General features: G+C 42.5%; 2 protein-coding genes across 6 annotated transcripts in view; one reads left to right on the top strand and one right to left on the bottom strand.

Annotated features, from left to right (window-relative positions):
- CDAN1 (codanin 1) overlaps window positions 1-19,816 on the top strand; it is a 32,823-nt gene extending 13,007 nt beyond the window's left edge. For 3 of the 5 annotated variants that reach the window (XM_065682717.1, XM_065682718.1, XM_065682716.1), the window contains 19 exons: window positions 233-308; window positions 2,630-2,838; window positions 3,588-3,702; window positions 4,519-4,662; window positions 5,334-5,500; window positions 6,069-6,150; window positions 6,779-6,868; window positions 7,704-7,758; window positions 8,771-8,904; window positions 9,858-9,961; window positions 11,458-11,607; window positions 12,057-12,120; window positions 12,594-12,672; window positions 13,634-13,791; window positions 14,586-14,693; window positions 15,075-15,138; window positions 16,327-16,529; window positions 17,213-17,320; window positions 18,068-19,816. In XM_065682717.1, the coding sequence (XP_065538789.1) occupies window positions 233-308; window positions 2,630-2,838; window positions 3,588-3,702; window positions 4,519-4,662; window positions 5,334-5,500; window positions 6,069-6,150; window positions 6,779-6,868; window positions 7,704-7,758; window positions 8,771-8,904; window positions 9,858-9,961; window positions 11,458-11,607; window positions 12,057-12,120; window positions 12,594-12,672; window positions 13,634-13,791; window positions 14,586-14,693; window positions 15,075-15,138; window positions 16,327-16,529; window positions 17,213-17,320; window positions 18,068-18,193 (2,236 nt within the window). In that variant the 3' untranslated portion in view covers window positions 18,194-19,816. Of the gene's footprint in view, window positions 1-232; window positions 309-2,629; window positions 2,839-3,587; window positions 3,703-4,518; window positions 4,663-5,333; window positions 5,501-6,068; window positions 6,151-6,778; window positions 6,869-7,703; window positions 7,759-8,770; window positions 8,905-9,857; window positions 9,962-11,457; window positions 11,608-12,056; window positions 12,121-12,593; window positions 12,673-12,792; window positions 12,894-13,633; window positions 13,792-14,282; window positions 14,400-14,585; window positions 14,694-15,074; window positions 15,139-16,326; window positions 16,530-17,212; window positions 17,321-18,067 lie in introns of those variants that run through there. The other 2 variants (XR_010613490.1, XM_065682720.1) reach the window with 2 other exon arrangements.
- A 1,070-nt stretch (window positions 19,817-20,886) lies between these two features.
- Window positions 20,887-24,313, bottom strand: part of STARD9 (StAR related lipid transfer domain containing 9) — a 106,891-nt gene continuing 103,464 nt past the window's right edge. Inside the window, exon 33 of the mRNA XM_065682715.1 lies at window positions 20,887-23,547. Coding sequence (XP_065538787.1) covers window positions 23,446-23,547 — 102 coding nt within the window. The 3' untranslated portion in view covers window positions 20,887-23,445. The remainder of the gene's footprint in view (window positions 23,548-24,313) is intronic.

Raw genomic sequence — 24,313 nt, 5'->3', positions numbered from 1 at the left:
AAGAGAGCAGTTTAACTCCAGACCTGTGTTTGCTCTGCAGGTGCTCAGGGAGAATTTTTGCTTCCATGGTCAGCAAATGGGAAACCTGGTTATAAAGATCTTGCTTTTTGCAGTGGCCTTTGGAGAACACTTTCTTGAAAGCAATTATTTAATGCTTTTGATACAGTTTAAGGTTACAATTCTTTTTGTACTACAGAGATCCAGTCAGCATTTTTGTGATTTTCCTTCACAGGGCCATGATGTCTCACCTATCTGCAACCTGCAACCACAGCCATTTTGCCAGGCTTTTTCAGAAGCAGCTTATCCAGGTAAATTACTTGTTCTTTTAATGAAGATGCACATCAAAGCTGATTTGATCCTCCTCTGACCTAGAAAACAAACTGTGTCTTGCAAGTTTCTTTGAGATTTTCCTATTGAAACATTTTTGGGAGAGCCAAGGTTTTGGGATGCGAATTTCCTTCCTTTTCCAGAAATACAAATCAGTGATAAGTAATAATGAACTCTGTGTAAATCAGGCATAAATCAGGAATAAGGTGTGCTGAGCACATCATAAGCTGTAAGAATTCGTTCTTCATGGTTATTATTTTTGACATGTATCAAATGCAGTTCTCTGATACGTTGATTAGAAACATGAGCTTATTACCTGCAAAGAGTTTTTTTTCCTGTGTAACACTGCAACAGCCTCTTTTTTATGTAGTATTGCTGTTGTAGTTTACAGGGTCTTTTTGGCCAGTTTCAAGCATCATCTGACTTCACTGTAACTTAAAGAAATGAAGGAAGAAAAGATAGAATCATAGAATAGCTAGGGTTGGAAAGGACCTTAAGATAATCTAGTTCCAAACCCCCTGCCATGGACAGGGACACCTCACACTAAACCATCCCACCCAAGGCTTCATCCAACCTGGCCTTGAACACCGCCAGGGATGGAGCACTCACAACCTCCTTGGGCAACCGATTCCAGTGTCTCACCAACCTAACAAGAAAGAATTTCCTCCTTATATCCGATCTAAACTTCCCCTGTTTAAGTTTGAACCCGTTACCCCTTGTCCTGTCACTACAGTCCCTAATGAAGAGTCCCTCCCCAGCATCCCTATAGGCCCCCTTCAGATACTGGAAGGCTGCTATTAGGTCCCCACGCAGCCTTCTCTTCTCCAGACTGAAAAGCCCCAACTTCCTCAGCCTGTCCTCATATGGGAGGTGCTCCAGTCCCCTGATCATCCTCGTGGCCCTCCTCTGGACTTGTTCCAGCAGTTCCATGTCCTTTTTATGTTGAGGACACCAGAACTGCACACAATACTCCAGGTGAGGTCTCACAAAAGCAGAGTAGAGGGGCAGGATCACCTCTTTCGACCTGCTGGTCACGCTCCTTTTGATGCAGTCCAGGATACAGTTGGCTTTCTGGGCTGCGAGCGCACACTGCCCGCTCATGTTCATTTTCTCATCGACCAGCACCCCCAAGTCCTTCTCCACAGGGCCGCTCTGAATCTCTTCTTTGCCCAGTCTGTAGCTGTGCCTGGGATTGCTCCCATCCAGGTGTAGGACCCTGCACTTGTCATGGTTGAACTTCGTGAGGTTGGCATCAGCCCACCTCACAAGCGTGTCAAGGTCCCTCTGGATGGCATCCCTTCCCTCCAGCATATCAACCGGACCACACAGCTTGTTGTCATCGGTAAACTTGCTGAGGGCGCACTCAGTCCCATTGTCCATGTCAGCGACGAAGATGTTAAACAAGACTGGTCCCAACACTGATCCCTCAGGGACACCACTCGTTACCGGTCTCCAGCCGGATATCGAGCCATTGACCACAACTCTTTGTGTGCGGCCATCCAGCCAGTTCTTTATCCACTGAGTGGTCCATCCATCAAATTGATATCTCTCCAATTTAGAGAGAAGGATGTCGTGTGGTACAGTGCCAAACGCTTTGCACAAGTCCAGGTAGATGACACCAACTGCTTTACCCTTGTCCATCAATTCTGTAGCCCCATCATAGAAGGCCACCAAATTGGTCAGGCAGGATTTCCCCTTAGTGAAGCCATGCTGGCTGTCACCAAGCACCTTGTTGACTGAAGTATAGATATCAGTGTATTCTCTATAAATGGCTGGCTTATTGGTGAATTCCTTTTGGATAGCAAAGCAGACATAAAACAGTACTGCAATGTAGTGATTCTTTGAGCCTTTAGTAGTATCTTTATGTTTGAGGGACGGGCGTATCTTTAACTTTATTTAACTCTCTGGAAACTCCAGGAAAACCTAGTGTGGGAATGTATAGTGCAGTATCACAGTCTTTGGAGGCTGAGCTAAAGGTCTTCCTACTGAGTGGTTTGTAAAGACCATGCCAGTGATGTGTTCTCTGCACATATCCATGTGTAGCCTGCTAGATATGCCTGAGTTAGATGTATAGGGTCAGAATCTATCAAGACATCTAGGCCACCTGTTTGTAGCCAGGGTGGGTAACATATTTTAGCATGTGGAAGAGAGATTTTCTGTACATGGGCTGCCTGAAAAGGTCATGCTTGGATTACTCTGAAGACCAAGTCTTGCAGAAGGGAGAATATGTGGGGGGAGAGATGAAGTGAAATGATGCCTTATTACAAATTTTCTGCTTCCCTACTTTTTCTGTCTCCTGAAGATGTGTAAAGGTCCGGTTGGTGGTGGCGCAAGCTCGGGAGACACCCCAGACCAGGATGTCCTTAATATGCTTGGTTCTGATAATCTGAGCCGTCTGAAGAGGCTGCAGGAAAGATTTGTTGTTCCTCAGAGCATCAGAGGACCTTGTCCACCCCCTTCATTCCCAGGGTGCCAGCAGTTCTTCAGGGACTTCATCCTCAGTGCAGGAAGGTTAGCTGTCATGGCTGCTATTTGCTTTGTGGAATGTGTGTGCAAGTGGGGAACATCAGCATATTGAGAGCTGTATGGAGAGCTTGGGGCATGGTGTAACCTAGACAAAGCATAGCAGAAATGTTTTTAAGCTGCATAATACCACACTTGATGTTCTTGGCCAACACGCATGGTAAGCATGTTAATAAGCAGGTTGTGTCTGGGGCATGGAATGTATTTGTATGCTACATTAGGCTAGACCATATGGTAGTCATTTTCCTTGTGTAAAACCGTAATATCTTGTCACAGGCCATCAATATTTCCCAGTGTCAGGGCATGCAAGGCTGCCTAACAAGGACCCTGGGCTGGCCAAGTGTTTCTTGTGTGATAGTGCATGAAGCTAAGGAGTTACAGGATAAAGGTTCATGGTTTTGTTTAATAAGTGTTTCATAATCCACAGCATGGAGGAGTTGTGATCTATGGGAGATTTGAATCTTCAGTTAGTTTACTGCTTCCTGCTTCAACAGATCCATATTATTATTCTTATGCTGGGACTTACTAAATAGCATCTGTTCAAAAAAATACAAAATAAGAGTGAAAAAGAAGGGGGTGTTAACCAGTACTAGACTTTTCCTTTGCTTTCTTGTCTCAGCCTGTTACGCTGATGCTTGTCACAACTCATGAGACAAGCGTGAAATTTTGCAGTATGTTAGTTGAGGTTTTACTGCTGTTTTCAACCCAGTCTGACTCATTTTCATCTTTTGCTGAAGTTACCAGTTCAATCAGCATCTGATGGATAGTCTGTGCCTGAAGATACTTGAACTGAATGGCCTTACTCTGGTGGAGCATGAGCACAGTGATGGGGAAGCAGATATGGATGAGCAGGTATGCTCGTTTTTTTGCAAACACACCTGGCAGGAATTTCCTCAAGCTGTTCCAGTGTCCAAAGAATTACTGGCTTGATTGTGAGTTGCCTGGAGTTTTTACTGCTGTATTTACAAAAGCTTCTTCATTTAGTTTTGTTGTAACTTTGCAACTTTGTTACGGATGTCTGAGCCCCTTGCTGTTTACTTGCATGCTTCAGGGTGCTTCATAGAATGGTGTCATAAGAGATGATGCACAATAGTTTGGAAGGCGAGAGCCTCTTTTTAGGATGTTTGTACCCTGTGTTAGATCCATGAAGTAACGAGTCCAGTTGTTGCACTCAGGTGCAGTAGCTCCTTGTTGCTTTTCCATGTATGAAGATCTTAGTTAGAATGAATTTGTAGTCAGCCCTGTTTATATCTGTTTCTTCAATCAGCTGTCCCTGTCAGAGGTGTTACAGTTTGTAGTCTGTTGGCAAAGTAGCAGCCAAAGGTTCATGAAGACTTGCACAGCAGTAATGGTATGAAGGAGGCAACATGATACCAGCTCTCTGCTGTCTCATTGACTCCGAAGTTGTTAATATGAAGATGTAATTCAGCAGCTGCTTGTTTTAGAAAGCTCTTGAATTAGTTTGTTCTTGCTGCAAGTGAAGCAGTGGAGGCAGAAGCAATTTAAAATGCTTGATAAATATGTATTTTGGAAAATTACCTTTATTAAAAGCAGTGATGAAGATATGTGGTCCTTTTACATGAAGGGAGTGGAAGTTTTCTGTTGATAGCTGCTTTGCCAGTTTAGGGTAGCATTGCCCCAGCTTGGTTTTTTTTTTTTTCATTTCAGGATGAAAAGAAGCGTTTCACTGTGGTCCTGTTAAGCCTGCGACTCCTCGCCAAGTTCCTGGGATTTCTTGTTTTCTTGCCATATCGCGCTGTGGAGCAACCAACTAGAGACTTGCAAGACTCTGCAGTAGCCTTGAGAAACCAAGTAAGAAACCAAACTCTTCTAAAAAAATCCAGTGTGACTTTATGCTTGACAGGCAGGTTTTCTAATCCCAGGAGGGGATTATGAATAGTTATGCCCTTTCAGAGCAAGCCCGTGGTTCCTGTGATGATGTCGTTCTGTTCTGTGCTCCTACTGCATATCCTGGGGTTGGGAACAAAAGACAGAGGAGTTTGTGGAAGCTAGAAAAGAATGATGGTGAAGTGCTCAGTCTTCTATTATTTCTGCTAATCTGGGTTTGTCATACCAGCGCTCTGACCTAGCTAAGAAGACTTGTATTTATAGCATAAAATCCAGCTACCAAGAATATTTTTGGTTTAGTTTCACACCCATCTCCTCACATTATGTCATACTGAATGCAAGGAGACAGGGGTTAGACCTTGGCTTCACTTGTATGTAGTCAGACTTATAGCCCTTATTTTGAAAGTCCCAGTGGGACCTCTGGTTGCCATCAGTGTGGTTTTTACCTCTGCTCATGTGCAAAGAAGGACAAAGAAACTAGTTCCTGGTTTTTGTTAGCCCAGAAGTCACCTCTTATTTGTACAGAAGATGAAATCCTAGGAAGAAAAGTCAAAATATAGATTAAGTTTTCCTTAATTGATTAAGTATCAAAAGGTAACTTGAAGCTGCTGCTTTGACTTCTGTTGTCCATTAAGACCCTGCCTGTACTGGATGTATTGAAGCTTCTGAGACAATCTATTCAGGATCATCGTTCCATCCTCACTATTCCTTGGATTGTGGAGTACCTTTCCCTTGTGGATCATATTGCTCCTTTCCTTGATTACTACAGGAAAGTATTTTGTCTCTTGCAGCAGGTATACAGGTAAGAGCCTGGGAAAGGATACTTGTTAAGAACTTTCCTGTGAAGGTCTGCTTGCTTAGTTGAGGTGCCTGGTGTTTGAGAATGCACACTCTCCCTAGTGTGGGATTCTTAGAGAACTACTTCTATCTTACAGAAAGCTGCAAAGGGAGCACATCCTAAACTCAGAGATTAATATTTAATTTAAATATGTGGTTTTCCATTAAGTAAACAACATTCTTTAAATCCGTGTTCACTCATTCTGCATTTGGCAGCTGTGAATTTAAAACCTTGAATTTCAACCTTAAACCTACAGGGTCTCCTATGACTAATTAATGCCCTAGTTTTCTTTTAATATACATGAGGCGCATTCTTGAGAGTTACCTAATACAGTCTTTTCTTAGAGCAGCATGTTATTCAGATGCATATGTACAAAAAGGTAGAGCTTGCTCTCCACTGGTCAGACAGACAAATAAGGAATGTGTACATGGCGACAGAATAATTAGAAAGTGAGTGGTTTGGGAATTCTTTTTGTGATGAAAATAGAGCTACTGAAATCAAACACTCTCTTGCTGCTTTTGCTGCCTGGCAGGTTAATGGTCCTTTCTGAAGATAAGGAGATGAGTTTCCTCAACAAGCTGCTGATCCTTGCAGTTCTGGGTTGGCTTTTTCAGGTAGAGTCTCCTTCTGGACACATTTCTTCCCTAAAGAAAAAGCAGGACACAGAATTCAATAGAAAATAGTATTTAAATGGATTAAAGAATCCTCTGTATTCTAATGGAGAGTTACTTTCCTTTAGTGGAATTCTTTGAAGCAAGATATATTTTCTTCACAATAGGAACTGTAATTGCTGCTGAAATACATTCTGTACTTAAAAATCTGCATCCTTGTAATTAAATTGTCAGCTGATTCCTGTTAGAATTGGAAGCTCTTGTGCAAAGATGGAGTGCTAGCTGGCAGCCTTGAATTACTGGGGAATTTTTGTCTGATAAAGGGGTGGTATGTGGTGAACTTCAAAAATCCCTTTTTTGCCTCCAGTTGAAAATAAGGTAACTGCTTAGCAGGAACCTGTTGGAAAGGTACAAGATGCTGTAAGTGAGGGTAAGGAAGGTGGCTTATGTTACTGTGATCAAACTAAGTCTTTAATTTTAAGGAAAGACTCTTCTAGGGCAGAGAGGGTCGTTAGCACTAGCTGTTTTTTTGGTGGGGGGGGAGGTTGATAACATTTTATTGTTCTCTTTCAGAAATGGTGTAAGTTACTGACTGCTGTTTGGGTTGTAACTGCTGGGAGTTTTGTTTCAGGTTCCATCAGTCCCTGAAGAGTTGTTTTTTACCACTGATGTCAAGCAGGAGCGGTTGATGATGGATACTGTGACATCTGCTCAGGCTTTGGTGAGTTAGAGCAGTAGCATGTCCTCTCAATCTGTTGATGAGGGTGGACCTACCATGTACTCAGGAGTTTCAGATTTTATCAGGAACTTGGCTTCAATGCAGCTGCATTGAGCATACATAGGCCAATGGATGTGATGCCCCAGTTTGTCCAAGTACCTCAATTGCGTTGCATCCTGGATTGTAAACTGCGTGTGTTACAGCTCTGGGGCTTTTGTCAGGCAGAGCCGTCTCATCTGCTGCAATGGCTTGCGGAATAGGTGCCCAATTATGCTGGAGGATTGCTTTTTATTGTTGGGTTTGGTACCCCCCTAACCCTCCAAAATGAGTGCACACTGCCCATGTGGATGTGGTCTGAAGTTGCTTTTCCCCTATGCCTCTGGCTGTACTGTGTAATACTAGGATGACATTACTCCACAGTGCAGTTCGAGTGAGTCTGGGTGATGGAGACACCTGTGGAGGTGTAATGCATATAGCAGATGTGCCACATTTATTCTCCTCCATGGGTAGGTTTCTCTTTCATGAGTAGCAGCTGTGGCAGCAGTCCTGGTTCCACTTTGTAACCATCAGTTTTCAGCTGGGCTTTGGCAGTGGTCAGAAGGAAAGGTTGAGCTACACTAACTGCATGTAGAGTGCTCATTGTGTGTTACAGGGCTGGACCGAACGCTTGGGCTGCAGATTTTCTAATTTTACTGTGGATTTGGAATCCAGCTATTTTTATTGTTTTCATGGAAAGGCAGCTGTGAAACCTGCCTGCTTCCGTGCATATGGGATTTCTGACTTGCTGAAGACTGTTTCCTGCTGTGTCCTTTCAGCATTTCCTTCCTTTTCTCACCAGGACTCTGTACCCTTGGTGGATCAGCAGCTACTTTATACCTGCTGTCCCTATCTTGGTGAGTATTTTATTTATATTTGCTAAAAAAATAAAATGTATTAGTATATATTTATTAATATTTTAAATATTTATTTATATTTGTCTTTTGGTATTGTGAGTCCTTGGATCATCTTTCTTACTCCTCCACACAACTTCAGGTCTCAGTTGTGTATGAATCAACCTTGTAGTTGTATTTCACTTGTATTGCAGAAACTCATGCAGCTGTCAATAGAAGCTGGGGAAGGGAGGCTACACAGTCAGGGTAGTTGATCTACAGAGCTTGAATGCAGAGGGACAGGGGGACTAATTCTCTCATAAACTATAAGGAAGCATTGTAAGAAGTAAGCATACAACTTTTCCATCCCTAGGTGTAGGGAGAGGTGTTTGTATTGTGAGGAATGCCTTGATCCTTAAGAATATTTCTGGTGCTGGGCAGAGGGAAAGAATTCTTTTATGCCCTGGTGCTTTATCAGGTGGTTGTTTGAGATCTTTTTCCTGGTATCTGACTGCCACTGGTGAAATCCTTCTCTAGACAATAGAGTCCCAGATGGTGGGGTGGTGCTCTGCTTCTTGGGATTTAGCTGCTAGGAAAACTGTGGTAAACCTGCATCATGAAATCTAGGGGTTGAATGTGTCTTCAAGCTTTTTTCCAGGTATTTTCTCCTGACCCTATTGGAATTGTGTGTAACTCTGCTTGCCTTGTTGTCCTTGTGGACTTTACAGTTCCTGCTTGCCATGCTGAAAGGGGTGCATAGAAACGACTGCTTCCTAATCCTTCTGAGCAAGTCCTCCTTTGTGCCAGAAAGCTTTTTGGAAGCCTCCTATTTTATCTCAGGAGCCTCTCCTGCTTTGCTGTGCTCTGCCAGTTAAATGTGTGGAATGTCCCTCTGCGTTTCTGAAACTTCTGTTTGACTGACGCTGAGAGAATCTGCTCTGGAAATAGCACTGACAACTTGAAAATCTCTCATGAGTTTTGGTTTATTCCCTTGCCTATGGGGACAATGACTGCTTTTGCATGTTCTTCTGTACAGGGGAGCTGCGGAAACTACTTGCCTCTTTTGTGGCTGGTAGTGGAGCAAAAAATGGTGGCTTTATAAGGAAAATCACTCCCACAGCTGCAGAGTCCTTGGCACCCAAAGCTTCTGTCACACAGAGGAAACTGCAGGTAATGAAATCAGGGGATCACAAGGGGAAGCAGGTCAGGAGAAACTGCTGGTGTGAGGGTGGGGTACACAGTGGTGTCCTAATGACAGGGAAAGAAAAGCATGGGCCTAGGCAGCAGGGAATGTTGTGTTTAACGGTCAAGTATCCTTACTCCTCATTCTTCTGTTAAAGTCATGTGGTTGGGATACCATGTGGGTGTTGAGATCTTTCAGTAAACTCAAAGAGGGGAGATTTAGATTAGATATTAGGCAGAAGTTCTTCTCTGTGAGGGTAGTGAGGCCCTGGCACAGGTTGCCCAGGGAGGCTGTGGCTGCCCCATCCCTGGCAGTGTTCAAGGCCAGGCTGGATGGGGCTTGGAGCAACCTGGTCTAGTGGAAGCTGCCCCTGCCTGTACAGAGGGGTTGGAACTGAATGAGCTTTAAGGTCCCTTTCAGCCCAAACCGTTCTATGCTTCTATGAAGCATTCTTGCAATTGGAACAACTAGCCTGTTTCTGTCTGCCTCTTTGTTAATGTAAAATGTTGGTATGTTTCCGATACTCTGTTTTGGTTAGATTGTAGCCACACCTTCACTGAAAGAATGAACTGTGTATGACCCTACAAGGATTACCAGCCTATAGTTAAAAGAAGATCCTTTCTTTCAAGAAACAAACCCTATGTGGTGACTCACTACTAGTAGGTGCTGTCAGAACACTCCCATTCTTCCCTTTACTAGGCATTCACTTTTGTAGTGTCATAAACCCTGATAATGAGCTTTGGGTTGAATGGTTAGAAGGAAATAGGGAACAAATATTTGACAGGGATGCTGAATGCTACAGTAGAAGAAGGTTGTAGCATAGGGAAATTGTGTTCCTTTCAGCACAATTCCAGATAGAAGTTCTGTCCATTCCTGTGTTGAGGAGAGGAGGATATGGGTAGAGTCCTTTACTCAATTCTAGCACTTTTCTTTTGAACAGGTAGAGTTGGAACAGGCCTTCTTCCACAACCAGCCTCCCTCCCTACGCAGAACAGTTGAATTTGTGGCAGAGAGGGTGGGATCCAACTGTGTTAAGCATATCAAGTAAGTGCTGGTGATCTGTTCTGTAACTTAAGAAGTAACTTTACACTAATGAAGCAAAGAGTTGATCCTTTAAAATTGTGTGTATGGGGGGGAAGGAAAGCTTCCCTCAGAGTATGCTGGATAGCAGAACACCAAGGCTGTATAAGACTGTGATAGTGAGGTCCAGCAGCATATGATTGCCATCATAGAGGGGAATTGTGAAAGGATGCAGAGAGGACAGCTGTATGACTGTGGAACATTTGGAATGTGAACACAGTAATGCATTTTGAGATTTGATAGCTCTTTCATGTTACTTTCAGAATGCTCTTGCTATAGGAAAATCTTGGGTCAGAAGGGACCTTTGGAGGTCATCTGATCCAAACTGCCTCAGAGCGAGGCCAGCTTTCAAGATAGATCAGGTTGCTTGCCACCTTTTCCACTCGAGGTGTGAAAATCTGATGGGGACTCAGCAGCCTCTTCGTGCCATGTCCCAGTGCTTAATTTTCCCAGGCTTTGTGAAAACTATTTCCTTATATCTTACCAGAATTTCCCTTGTGGGCAGCTTGTGTGTTGCCTGTCAACCTTTAGCTGAAAACTTCCTGGGAGAGTCTTGTTCTGTCTTCTCTGTAACCCTTCTTTCACCTTCCTTTCTTCTCCAGGCCAAGTGAAACCATCTTCTCCAGTCTCCTTGTAGGTCATGTGTTCCAGCATCCCATCTACCTAAATGATTTTTTTTCGTTTCTTCTTCAGAGCCACATGAATTGTCTGTGGTTTTCTCATACTGGTGTTCCAAAGATGGACACATTACTCCAAATGCAGCTTTGCAGTGGCAAGGGAAGGAGTAATTTCCCTTGACTTGCTGGCTTCCCTGTTGCAAACATCAGCCTAGTTTAAGGGTGGCCTTCTTTGGACACTGCTGACTCATTTGGCTTGCCTACTGGGAACTACAGATCCTTTTCTGCAGAGCTGCTCCATAGCCAGTAGACCCCAGCCTGTACAGGTGCACAGTCACCACCCCATTGTCAGCCCCTTCCTCTGCCCTCTCAGTCCTTTTGAATGGCAGCCCATGCCTAAGATATCACTCATATGCTTGCTGAGAGTTTGTACTGTCCTGTTGTCCAACTTACAGACATTAAACAGTATCAGCCCATACGGAATGCTGGTGGTGGTAGTGGGCTGCTGTTGATATCTTTGAACTTCTGACTACTGTCCACTGAGAGCGTAAGGGTATTGCTGCCAGAAAAGATACCACATACGTGGTTAGAAACCACATATTTTTGTATTAAAACCTAAAGGCTTCTGACTCTTTGGTCTTGATACCTTCATTGCTGCCTTCCTCCTTACAAAAAGGAGATGATGCAGTATTAAATGCAGTGTAATTAATTCTTTTTTAGCAGAGTGGTTTATTGCATCCGAGATGGGTATCCTCCTAAATAGGGGAAACCAGTTGGTAACAGTGTGCACTGCTATTGATTATACTGATTTCAGTGTGTGAGATTGTTCTTGTTTTTTTACAGAGCAACACTGGTAGCAGAGTTGGTTCAAAGGGCTGAAGTCATGTTGCAGGATAAAGTGAAGGAGGATGATGCCAATCATGACAAGCTGCTTGAAGATGTGTGCACTCATCTCTATGAGGAAGGGGCCCAGGCACTCATCAAAGGCAGAGAGTAAGGAGGAAAAGTTATTTAAACTTGTGCCTTCCCTTCTCTTCTTACTACAGAATGAGTAAGCCTAATTTGGCTTGGCCTGCTCCGGTTCTGGTAATTATAAACCCTGGCCTCTGCTCTTCTTAGAGTGACTGCTGTGCCTCCAGCCAGTTAATGCCATATTTGTAGGAATGAATAAAGGTGCTATGTGTCCCCCTGCAGCCAACTCCAAATGGACATCCGCTGCAGCTCTTTTATCTCTCCGTCTTTGGAAATCTGAATATTGCAGCTTGGTAGCTAGCAATTGCTCTTTCCTTGTCTGGTTCTTTTAGTCTGAGTTGTTTCACTGCAGTCTTCCAACTGGTTTTGACTGTAAGAGAGTGTGTGAAAGTTGATGCATTAATGAACCTCTGAGTGCTGTCCGAGAACTTTGACTAATCCTGCGGCACATTTTCTTTCTTTTCTTGCAGATTTTGCAAAAAGAAAGGTCCTGAGGCGGTAAGGGTGTTGTTGCCAGAAGAGACATCTGCAGCAGTATGTATTCTCACTAAAACTTACTAAAGGTCTGGGTCATTACCATTTTACTGGTTGTTACTTCACTTATCCCTTAATGACTTAAGTCAATGGAATCATTGATGCCTCATTAATAGGAGGAAGAGCTCACCTCTGCGAGGCTGCCTTGGATATTCCGGCTGAAGTGATGCTCTAGCCAATAGTTGAATGCTGTATAAGTTAAATTACTTTGCAAGGATAATGCTTTTGTTTTAGTATCAACTTCACCAAGAGTTGGGTGGCGTTTGTGTGGGGTTGATGAGGTTCAGGAAATCAAAATAAGTCAGTCCTATTGCTCAGAGTAGTGGTTTCCACAGAGGTGGTGATGCTCTGTTTAAATGTTGTGTGCCAAAATTAAGCATTTTTTCCCCTCTAGACTTCCCTCTGGCTTCTCACTGACTGTAGTGCTGTGGCTGGTGGTAAATCTGCTATTGCTTGTTATCCTCCCTGTAAAGGTTTTGAGTTGTGCAGAAGACATTGCAGTGGATCTGGCTACTGAGAAAGCCTGTGGCTGGCTTTCTGCTAACATTGCAGGTTAGTCTCTTTACCCTCAATTGAGGCTTCTAACCTGTGTCTTGTACTCCCTTTTTGCGATCAAGGGTAGAATTTATTCCAGTGTTATAAAGTACTTGGTCCTACTCATTTTTCTTGTAGTGGGAAGCATGCAGTTGCTCTGTCCCTCCTTGTTTAGGAATAAGAGGAATGATTTCTAGCTCCAAGAACCTTCTTCAGGGATTTTTCAGGCTTGGCACCATGTAAGTGATTCTTAGTTATGGAGGTTCATAGGATGGTGAGAATGAATGCTGTGGAAAGCTGCTTCTGAAAATGCCATCTAGGCAGAAGTTGTCTCAGCACTTCAGATGTATGATAGAGACAGCTGGTCCACATGCACAGCATGCTTCTCAAATCTTCTGTAAAACATGCTCCTCTGGGACTGGGTGTGTCTTCAGCAGGCTGAAGGCAACTGTAGTCCTACTCTGTAATAGTGATCTGGCAACTCTTCAGAATCTCTGAAAACCCATTTTTTTAGGAGGTTGTGCCAAGAATCTGGGGAGGGATATGCAGCACCATTTGCAGCAACAGGAGTTTAGTGTTTTGGATGCTGGTCAAAACTTATTTCTGGTAGAAAACATGGCTTTCATGGGCACAGTGGTTGAACTGGTATGATCACGCTGATTCAGCTTCCTGCTTTGGCATCGCTTCCCGGCTTAGCTACTGTGTTCAGTAAACCTGATGAAGTATTTTGATGGCAAATGAGATGAGTTGCCAGTGGTACCTGGTGGTAATGGTGGCTGCTTTCTATAGCTGTGAGTTAAGGTTCTCTCTCCACCTCTGCTCTGTCCATTAAATATAACAGGAGCTCAGAGTGGGAGAGGTTTGAAAGTATAAACTGTCCTTTCCTCATCCACCATGGCCCTCAGAATGAGAGGCTAATAGTCTGCCTTGCTGGAGAGAAAAGCTGAAGTAAACAGGATTTGTTCCCTGTTCTTTGTAGCACTTATCAAAAGAGAAGTGAAGGCAACCTTCAACAGAATGCTGAAAGTTCCAGGACTTCCTTTGCCCAGCGAGGATGCTCTGGAGTTGAGAAGGGACTGCCCTGCAGGCTGTCAGCACTGTGCTCCGTTTCCCTCCCAAATCATCAACGAGATTAAGGTTCATAGTGTTCAATCCCCACCTTGCCTTAAATGCATTTTTATTTTTCACATTGGTGTGTGTTTGGGGTTTTTTTTGGAGGTTTTTGTTTGTTTGTGTGGGTTTTTCTGTGTGTGTATTTGATTTTTAGGGGGATGTTCTGGTTCTAAGGAAGTGGTTGTGATGAGCATTTAGGAAGCACAAAGGAAAGGTCTCTTTTTCATCTCCCTGTTTGCTGTCTCTGTAGATCAGAGTTCCCTGGTCAGGAGTACTATCTCAAATACAAGATTCCTGGTAGCATGGCAGTGGCTTCTTTGATCTGGGTAGCATTGAAACCATAGTGTGGTGAGGGTTGCATACAACTCTATGCTAAAGAGTCAGCATATCAAAGTAGCCACTTTTTTGTAGACCTGCTCATTTTATGGAGAGCCTCCTGGCATCTATTTAGAGTGTTTGCTGTTGGTCCTTTCAGTTCTGTAGAGCTTGATAGACTATCCCATCTTACCCACTAGGAGTCTGACACTGAATTAAGCGTCAGATGAATCTACAAATCTGAAAGATTTTTGCCAGTCTGCATCTGCACCTTCATTCAGCTGTAACTAAGGAGAATCAGAATATCTTAAAAGAAGGTAATGGAATGGACTTCATTTCAGCCTTAGATCCAAGCAATTCTTTTTTATGGGGACACAAGAACTAGTGTGTAAAGTGTGTAAACACAAGTGTAAAATCTATGAACTGCTCTGTTGCCTCCAAAGATATGTTCGTGGAAGTGCAGGATACTAATATGTAAATTACTGCTGTCTTCTTTCATCAAGGATGTGCTCTGTGTTGCTGTGGGCCCACGGGATGAGGGTGAAGTGATCGACTGCATCTGGCTGGAGTGCTTGCTGGGAAGACTGAGTGAGACACTTCGATGCAGAAAGGTAGAAGTAGTACAAAAAGCAACAAAAACATCCCCTTGGGCCACCTTGAGCTGTGTTCATACCTGTAAACTTGTTACTTTGCCTTGCCTGACAGTTGAGTTCAGTGGAATGTTTTTTTGTCTGAGTTCAAATGGGACAAAGTTGCACTGCATTTTTTCATACTGTGTAGATTTGCTTGTTACTTAAAATTGTCCTTTTGTGGATCCCCTTTTCATATCTGATCTTTTCTTGTCTTTTCAGTCTTTAATGGCTTCCTGATTACAGCTCTGTGCCTGTTGCTGTAAATTGCCTGTTCTTCTCTGATATTTTTATCCCTTGTGAAGCCCTGTTTTGTCCAGTCTGCAGTGTGAGGACGATACAACTGTGTTTTGTGTTTTCCAGTTCATGTGTCCCACATCAGAACAGCAGCTGGCAAAATGCACGGTTGAGTTGGCTTCTTTGCTGGGTAAGTCAGTCATGATAAGCTATTTAAGATTCAAATCTGTTATTACAGTTCTCTTAAATCTTTGGGGTCAGAGATTCCATTATTTAGAACTCACAGATGTTTGATTCTCTTTGGTGTTATTTAGTTTGCGGGTTTTTTTTCTGTCAGTTTGGGTGGTTGCTCTTCCTCCTTTCCACCTTCTGCAAAACAGCATCATAAGTGACTAACCATCCTTCAGATCTGGTGTCCTTATTCACATCTCCGTTGGTTTTTATTTATTTTATTTATTGATATCTTCATTTAAATATGTGATATGCTTTCCAGTATTTCTGTCTCTGAAAAGTTATGGCTCTGGGTTTAGATTTGTTTTGTTTTTTTCCCCCTAAAAGGCTAAAAGGCCTATTATCTATGTTTTTATGGCTTTTTTAGGAATGGAAGTGGCTTGTTTTCTGTGTATTATGACTTCTGCGAGCATTTTTGTAGCGTATCTTTTTGTTTTGTTTCTTTCTCTCCCCCTTGCTCCAGTGTGTTAAACACAGTATTTTTCTCAGTGGGAGCTAGTGATCTGGATGCAGGTCTTTTCCCTCCGGGCAACCTTCTAATTTTCTGGGGTTAGAACCTCCCTAAGAAGTTTTATACGTGATTCATTCTTTCAGAAAGCGGTTCACATCTGAATATGGTGAAATTTCATTCTGAGGGGCAGCAGTATAAACCTGCCTCATTCCATCAGACTGTACCAAGGAGGATCTGGTGTCTTCTCTTTATGTTTAGCTGCAGTTAAACAGTGTTCAGCTTCAGTTTCCTTTGTATACAACTTTACATTATAGTCAACAGCTATTTGATTTGTTTATGGATTTAAATGTTGTCTTATTGTGTTACTCTCCTTTGGAGTAACACCTGGGTCCTTTTTTTATTGAATATCTGACTTCTATTTAGTCAGTCACCTTCAAGACTTGGGCTATATGTCAACCAAATGGTATTCTTTATCTGAGTAATATGAATCTCTTCCTATGTAACACTTGTTTTTATAGTTTCAAAGCCCATAATTTTCCATGTTTCTAAACTCCATTCCTCTCATGTTTCCTCGGTTACACTCACTAAGCGTTATTACTTCAGTGATGCCAGCTCAAAATGTGCTGTTGGACCAAGATGATGACTATAAAAGGAAAACATGCAGCTATAGAAGTTCACTTTTCTTCTGTCCCTTAGTTTCAGATCGTGTCCCTCTGCGTCCCAGGATCAAGTCCCCAGAGAAGACTTCTGAGAGGCTGCGTGTGAAGAATAATCCCACCTATGGGCTTCTAAAACTCCTGCTTTCTGTCTGGAAGGAGGACTTTGGGACACCTGTTCCTGTGCATCTAATGTTCAGCAAGAAGAACATTGGTTATCTTGCAGAAGTTAAACAGCGAGAGGTAAAGCTTATTCCAGTCTGTGGAGGTGCCAGTTATGCAGTCTGGTCTGATATGTTCATGCAGGAGTTCTGCATGAGCCTGCCCTCATTGTTAACTGATGGCTTGTGTGAATGAGGCCAGCAGGATTTGGTCAGCTGCTAGCTAATGTTGTTTTTTCAGGGGCAGAGGAAGAGAGGGCTGCACACAACTTGTCAGTGTTTGATACCTGTCTGGGGGGCTGTCAGGAAGGAACAGTTTAATGAACAAATGGCAAAACGGCCCATTTGGCTGGGGAGATTGAGGGCTGATTCAGTGTTACCTTATGAGATCCCCAGCTGTGAATCTGAAAATTGCCCTGGCTCATTGCAGGATAAAAAACCAGCTTATTTCAGAAGGGAAGTAAAGAATATTTCAAGCTGTTCCTGAACACACAAGAGTTAATTACTTGATGTGTTTGGAAACCAAGAATTAGAAATTTGGAGACTTTATGGTACGAAGAAATATATGAACTTACGGGATTTTGCACTCATTTTGGATGTTGCTTTTTGGTGTCCTTCACTGCCATACCCACATAAATAGTGTGCTTTATCTTTTAATTCCTTTTCTCCACATCCTGATCCACACAGGAAAACATGAATTGTATAGGGATAAAGAACACAAAATCTGTTTCTTTTTGAGTTGTTGATACTTTTTCTCTTCTGCAGTGGGATTTGTTCCTTTTCATGCTTCGTGGTCTTGTAGAACATGAACTAATGAGAAGCAGTGAAATAGAGAGTTGCTTGCATAGCCTCAAAGAGCTCCCTTGGCCCTCAGTAAGTAATGAGATGTGCGTGAACAATAAGTGAAATAAAAAGTAAAGCTACATTGACAGTCAGCCCTTGTAGTTATGTTTTATGTAGATGAAGCCCATAACCTTCCCTGTCTATAGTTCCTGCTTAATGCAGCAGCAGGACTAGCTTCCAACAGCCTTGTTTCTGTTACTAGTGCTTGGCTGAAAGCTATGGTTGTGTGAATCCCACCATTGCCCCTGCAGTGCAAACAGTGCCAAGAAAGTTGTATCACAGTTTGGAGACCAGTTGGCATGGTTACCAGCACTCCACTCTAGCCTAAATGGGTCTGCCATGTTCCAGCTGAGAATGGCAATGTTGGAAAAGATCTTAACTGAGCAGACTTGCATCTATACCTCTTTGCCTCCTACCACAAGAATGTGAGAGCACTCGACTGTTCAAGCCAGAGTCAAAATGTGGAAAACCGCCCAGCTCCCTGCTAAAAATGGGTGGTATTTGAAGGCTGGTGAGCACCTGCATATTGGAGATGCTTAACAATTCAAACTGTGGCAGTGACCTTCCCTGAGAAGGGTGTGGGGGCTAGAGGGAGACTGAACGTGTACACCTACAGGCATTCGTCTTTGCAATCAATTGTGTAGCTTGTCTGTGTTTTTGCACTGGAAAACCATCAACAACATGTGCTAACCATGTAAAGTTCTTAACTAGAAAAATGAAGGAAGCATCTTGGCTGGCACTTGTTAATAAGGGTTCTTTGGTTTGTATCTGTTACAGGATTTCTTAAAAGAACTGGAAATGCTGTCCAGAGTATTTATATCTGAACATCGGGTAGCAGAGCTCAGGACTAACCCGTGTGAGCTGACCAGACAATCTCTAGGTACCGTGACAGCACAAAGTTAATGAAGGCCACTCTTTGTAGACAAAACAGCCTAATGAAGATGCAAAGGGACTGTGCAGTGTTTCTGAATGCCTTGTGAGCTCTTTGCTGCGAGCTGCTGCCACTAGGAGGTCGCTCTGTGCAAAACCCACACTGGTCTTCTCTTTCTGTTCATGGACATTTTGCCATGGTGACTATGCCGAAGGATGTCCATCAATCAGCAAATGGATCTCCAAGTCAGAAGTCCTTTAAGCACCTTGATCGTGGCTCAGAGCAGCCGGTTTTTAGACTCAGAGACACATTTTGTATCTGTGCAGCAACTGCCTGTGACCAAACCCAGAAACAGATAAAAATGGACAAGTAACTTCATGATCAGAGACATGGTTTCCTGGTGGCTCTTCTCATAATTTAATGTGACTTCTCATGTTTGTTGTCTTTTAACAAAGACTCTACTATCAGGGGAGGGAAAGGATGAACCTGTATGACATGAAGATGAGCCTATATTTATTTTTCATTGTGAGCTCAATTTCAAAGCTTTGATTTTAATGACTCATTTTAAAAGTTGAGCCGTGTTAAATATATACATCAGAACACTGATAGCATTATTCTGAAAGCATGTGGATGCTTAAGTGTTTTTCTATATCTTGTTGGAAACAGAACTTGTAATTTCCCAAGGTTTTTAATAGAAATAAGGGATAAAATACCAGTTTATATTTTTTACTGAACACAGTATTTTTAAGACACTTTTATAGTATGTGAACTTAAATGGCATCTGACTGCTGTTTTTTATAATCCTTTTTGCCTTGAGTTTGGGTTTTATCAGACAGGAAGTGCTGCAGCAAGAAAACTACAGCCTGGAGGAGCAGACAGAACAGTAGTGGAAGAGCACTGTGCCATCCCCTGGAGAGCTGGCCTGGAAAGGAATTGTTTCTGAGACAGTTGGCATTTCTGCTTGTGCAGATAGGTCGCCACTAAGGGTGTGACCGCCTGTCCACCCCATGAGTACTTCCTCACACTGGAGCCTGGGGCAGGGTCTGCTGGGGGCTGGCAGGACATGATCAGGTGCTCATTAACTGTCTCATGGGGTCATTTTTCCTGACCCTGTAGCAGCAAGGAAATTATTTCCTTTTGTCTGAGCGTGTCCTGTTAGCGCAGGTTTTCCCAGAAAGCAAATACTGTACGATGAGAGAACAACATCTGGACAAAGTGAAGCCCAGTGGCTTTACCGTATGCTAATAAACTTGCCTCTTCCCTTGGATAAGGCAAGACAGGGTAACATCTTGAGAGTCAGTGATTTAGGAAAAACCACAAACAAACAGTACTGATGAGGTATAACTGTGGCTTCAGAGAGAGAGGCTGCAGATGCACATCAGTGTCCGACCTGTACTGAGGTTTTTCTAGACTTGGTTAGAGTACTGTATTGACAGATTTGGCATGTGCCATCTGCATGCCTCACTGTAGGGATTGTCTCATGTGACTGAAGCAGAGGGTCCCTAGAAGTAGGCAGGCTGCTTATGGTAATACAAACTGGACTAGCAAGTACACCCTGTCATGCCATACCTGCTCCCTGAGGCTGAGTCATGTGTGACTTTTTGCTGCAGATCTCATTCGAAGTTGTTGTTTGTCAAAATAAAGAATTAAATGTCCTGGTTTGTGTTCAAGCTGTTGATCTGTAATCTCTTGGTAGTGGGGCAAAGTAAAAAAAAGATGCTCTGCCACAAAGCATGGGGCAAAGAAAGTAGAGTAATAGCTGCTTTGCTTATATTGAAATACAACTTTATATAAGTAGTGGTGGAAGGGGGAAGAAGCTGCAATTTGTAATAGCAGAAAAGGTGCTCTTGGCTCTGGAACTGATTTTACTTGGGTGTTGTAAAACTAGATGCCATGGCCACAGCTGGTCTCATGAACTCAACATACTTGAATTATGCTTCTCTAATACGATGTGCCTGGAAATTTTCATTTAAAAGGTGACCAAGCAGTTTGCTACATCCAGAAAGCCCAGCCTATGGGGCCAAAGGCAGTCGGTCCTTCTGTGGGAACCAGCCAGGTAAGAAACAGCTCTGTGTCAATGCTCTTATGTCTTAATGCAATTAGTTACTCTAGCTCCTGGACATCCTGTGGTAATTTGGTCTGATCTGTAAAGCCAGAAACCCAGCGTTGTAGCTAAATTGTAGGAACTATTGTATGGATGCTGTTTTCTGCCTAGGGATGCTGAGGATGCATGACTGCAGTCCCACAGGGCTGTGAGGCATCTGTCAGTGCTCCATGCATTGTACCTGTTGTAGTGCTGCAAGGAGAGCAGTAGGGAGAAGAGAGCTCAAAGCAAGCTAGCTTAAAGCATGTGGCCTTCTTTCTGTGTTTCCTACAATGCCCAAAAGAAAATGGAGCAAAATGGTGTTCTGCTGACTTCCTTCTGGAAGTGCAGTCAGAGGAATTGTGTAACTGGACTTGGGAAGATGCTTCAGCCAGTGCCTCGCTTCAGAACAACACAACAAAACCTCATTGCTTGGACAAGGCATTGCATTATAGGAACCAAATTCAGGCAGTGGCTGGCTTCTTGACTATCGTGCCACAAATTCCTGTTCCGCATGCATTCCTCAGCAGGTAGGCAGGAGCCCTGCATCATCTCCCCCAAGCTAGCTTTTGTGGTACTTCTCTGTGTGGCATAGTTCCATAGATGGTTGTCTTTAGCTGGAAGAGAATAACACAGGGCACGTTTTCTTGTGTAGAAAATACTATTTATTGTGGATATGAAAATAGCAATCTTGATTAAGAGCAGAGATGCAACAGTAGGTGGTACAATACAATTGGTTTGATCATCTACTGCTCAGCAGTAACTGACAGGAAGTTGGTTTTTGCCCATTGTAGATTAACAAATTTGGTATCTGCTGGGTGTTTATTTCTTCCTTCCAACCAAACCAATGCCGTACATTAACAAGTACCATAAAATGTTATATTTGCAAAAGAAAACATTTATATAAATAGGCTTTTTAGTATCAATTGAATATTAAAAAAAGAAAGTTACATTAATTCAATACTGATAAAAATAAAACTCAGCTTTGATTGATAGCATATAAAACTGCTTCAAAACAAGCATATAGAAATAACTTAATCTGTAAACATAGAAAAAAAATCTTATGTGTTTATAAAAATAAACATCTGATGCACTGTACAAGAAGACGTTATCCTTCATAGGCACTGGCATCGTTGATCAACAGGAGTCCCCCTAGATGTTTTTCCTACGAAAACTGCTTCATCACTAGTGCCATGTCCAAAATAAAAGGCAAAAAAGCAAAGCACTGAGCAAATCTTGTGTGGATTGGATGAAGACCTCCCCTGCCTCTCCCAGCCATCCTTGGAAGCAGCATTCCGAATAGAGCCAATATCCCATGCTGCTGTTTCTGCTCGTTTAAATTAGGGCTTTTATGCACTGCCTCATTGGCTCTTCCTTTCTTGGTTTCCACCACGAGGGAGGGAATGACAGGTTGCAAATCTGGAACTCTGTCTTTTTGCTCAACTGCAGAAAATTCTGTGCTGGCTTGTCTCTTTGTTCTTGAGGGACTATGGAGAATGCGTGAGGCTGGAAGTGAACCATGCCATGACACAGTTTGAAGGGCTTCTAAGAAAATGCTGAGCCTCACCATGAAAGAACAGCACTATATTGGAATTAAGATTGTAACCAAAGCAAATTTGTAAATGAAAGGTTTTGCTATCCTACCTGGTACAGTTTTCAGGGGTAAAGCCTTGGGCTGGTATGTCTCAAAACTGCTATTTTCTTAAATATCAGTTTAAAATAGCTATTTTCTTTTAAAACTGAATATATTTAAAACAGGAACTAACATAGAAGCTGAGAGCCAAAATTACACTTGTGCAAAGATATAGTAAAGTAGCTCTTGGCTCTTGAACTCAAAGGTGGGAAAACTCATCTTTTACTTACAGTAACTGTGTTGAAGTAGCAGAAGGTGACTCTGGCCAGGTAGACATATGAATACATATTTCTCACTTGATAAAGTGCAACAGCTTCTTGAACATGTGGGCATTTTTGAGCTAAAGAAATTACATTATAAAAGCTTCTATTGCTTACATAAGATATCTGAAATGATTTTTACTGTTGTGCTGAAGAACTAATGGAGTTGCTTGAGTTGGCTGTGGTTTGTTTAATTTTAGGAATGTGTGACCAAACTAGGGAGTGTGTTGAACAAATATATATAAAGTGTGACAGCAGGACTGTTGGACTAAGGTCAACAGAAATACTGTGAGGTAACTGAGTCGGAAGAGTCTGTCTTCACTGCAGTGAGTGAACTGGTCATGTTCTGAACAAAGCAGCATGGTAGGATTATGGCCAGGCTGGATTTTCAGCTGATGGAAAATGACACTGTGGAAAACTGCTGGAGCTACTCTTACTTGCAGGATATAAATTCTAGAAACAAGCTGATTACATGGTACTACTCTCTACTAATGACGAAGTGTCAACTGTTTACAGCTGTTGGTTTGGTTTCTTGATTTCAAAGCACCTAATTCTGCAGTGCAGTAAAACTGTGTCCTGAGGTGTGGTGGTTTCCACTGATGCTGCATAGTGTAGTGGCAATCCAAAATACCTCACACTGGCTGTAAGCCATTAGCCAATCACAGGAGAAAAATCTATTCAGGGTGTAGGGTGACTAGTGGATATCACTCTGTTTGAACTTCCCTTCTCCAGGGGAAGTCTAGCCAGCAAGCTAGGTTAAATGATTTATCTACACTGTTAGGAATTCTGCATTTGATGCTTATCTGAACATTAGGAAGTGGCCTTGCAGCTCTGCTCAGGAGTTGCAAAGGGCCTCAAGCCATATGTGGACTGTTTCCAGTTTGTAGTGCGTGTCATCGCTTCCATTGCCTTCTTCCCACTGGTGCCTAAACTTTCTTAAAGAAGGTTGGTCTTTGAAGCACCTTGGAAACAGAAATGGAATACTGCATTTTGCATGTAAGATGCTGGCTATTGTAAATCAAAGTCTCTTCCTCTGTTTTATGCAGAGACAGCACACATTCCTGCTGCTCCATGGAGTTTTTCCACAGCTGTCTCCAGGAGGACAGGTTCCCATCAAACCTGCTGCATTTCTTCCGAGCAGCTAAAATAAATGATCCTTTTTCTTAACTATCCTTTTGCACAGTCCAATGTTAGCAGTGAGGCTTGATTGTGAATGACTGTGAGCCAGCATTTTACATTACCCTTACAAGGCTTGTGTCTTGTTGTGAACTTTGACCTGCTGTTACTTGTCCAGTTTTGTACCCAACACTAGCTAGCAAGGAAGTGTGCCAGGTGAGCAATCACCAGGGGTTGGCGCTTGGCGATGGAACTCAGAAGCCTTGCGGGGATAGCTGGAGCACCGAGATCCACCTGCAGGAATGAGAAGAAAGGCCACATGTTGGAGTTTGTACCTGGGTTTGGGCAAAATGCTTCTCTAGCCTCAAATAGCTCTGATGGTATGTGTAAGTATGTGATGGTGCAAGTTATATGTCTGTAAACTTACAGGCAAATGCTATTATTCCTGTGTGGGTTTTATCTGTTCCTTCCCAATACTCCATAGGCTTTCAAAGCTTTGCTTTTTGATGTCACTTTCAGCAGGTATGACCCACACTGCTTTTGAGTTTGAGCTTCAATTAAATATTACTAGTTTGAGACAGATACAGTGTTACTGAAAATGCATATACATACACTAAAAATATGTATATTTATAAAATATATATATGTATATACTGCAAAATGCATATACATTACACATGCACTGTAAAATGCATATACTAATTACTATAAAGATTTTTTTCATATTGTATCTTAAAAACATGTATTCTATAGCTAAGTTTAACGGACTAATGACATTTAGCTCTCTGATGAGCACTTTAAAACAAATTATACACATTTGGCATTCTCTTCTAGACACTGCTTGGTACCACTATCTCAAGGAGAGCCTACTTTTCAGATGAATCTCTAATGAATGGATGGCAGGGTTTTCTTATTTTTAACTGGAATCCTAATCTGAGTTTCTCTTTTGTACCTGCTAAATCTGAAGAATTAACAACTTCAGTTCGAAAAATTTAGCAACCAGTATTCCTTTGCATTTTGAACACAGTGTAACCTGAGGTGGACTTCTCTATCTACAGCA

Source organism: Lathamus discolor, chromosome 6 (assembly GCF_037157495.1).
Source record: "Lathamus discolor isolate bLatDis1 chromosome 6, bLatDis1.hap1, whole genome shotgun sequence".
NCBI classification, from domain to species: Eukaryota; Metazoa; Chordata; class Aves; order Psittaciformes; family Psittacidae; genus Lathamus; species Lathamus discolor.
Note: the sequence above shows the minus strand (reverse complement) of the source record. Positions and strands in the feature narration are given on the sequence as shown.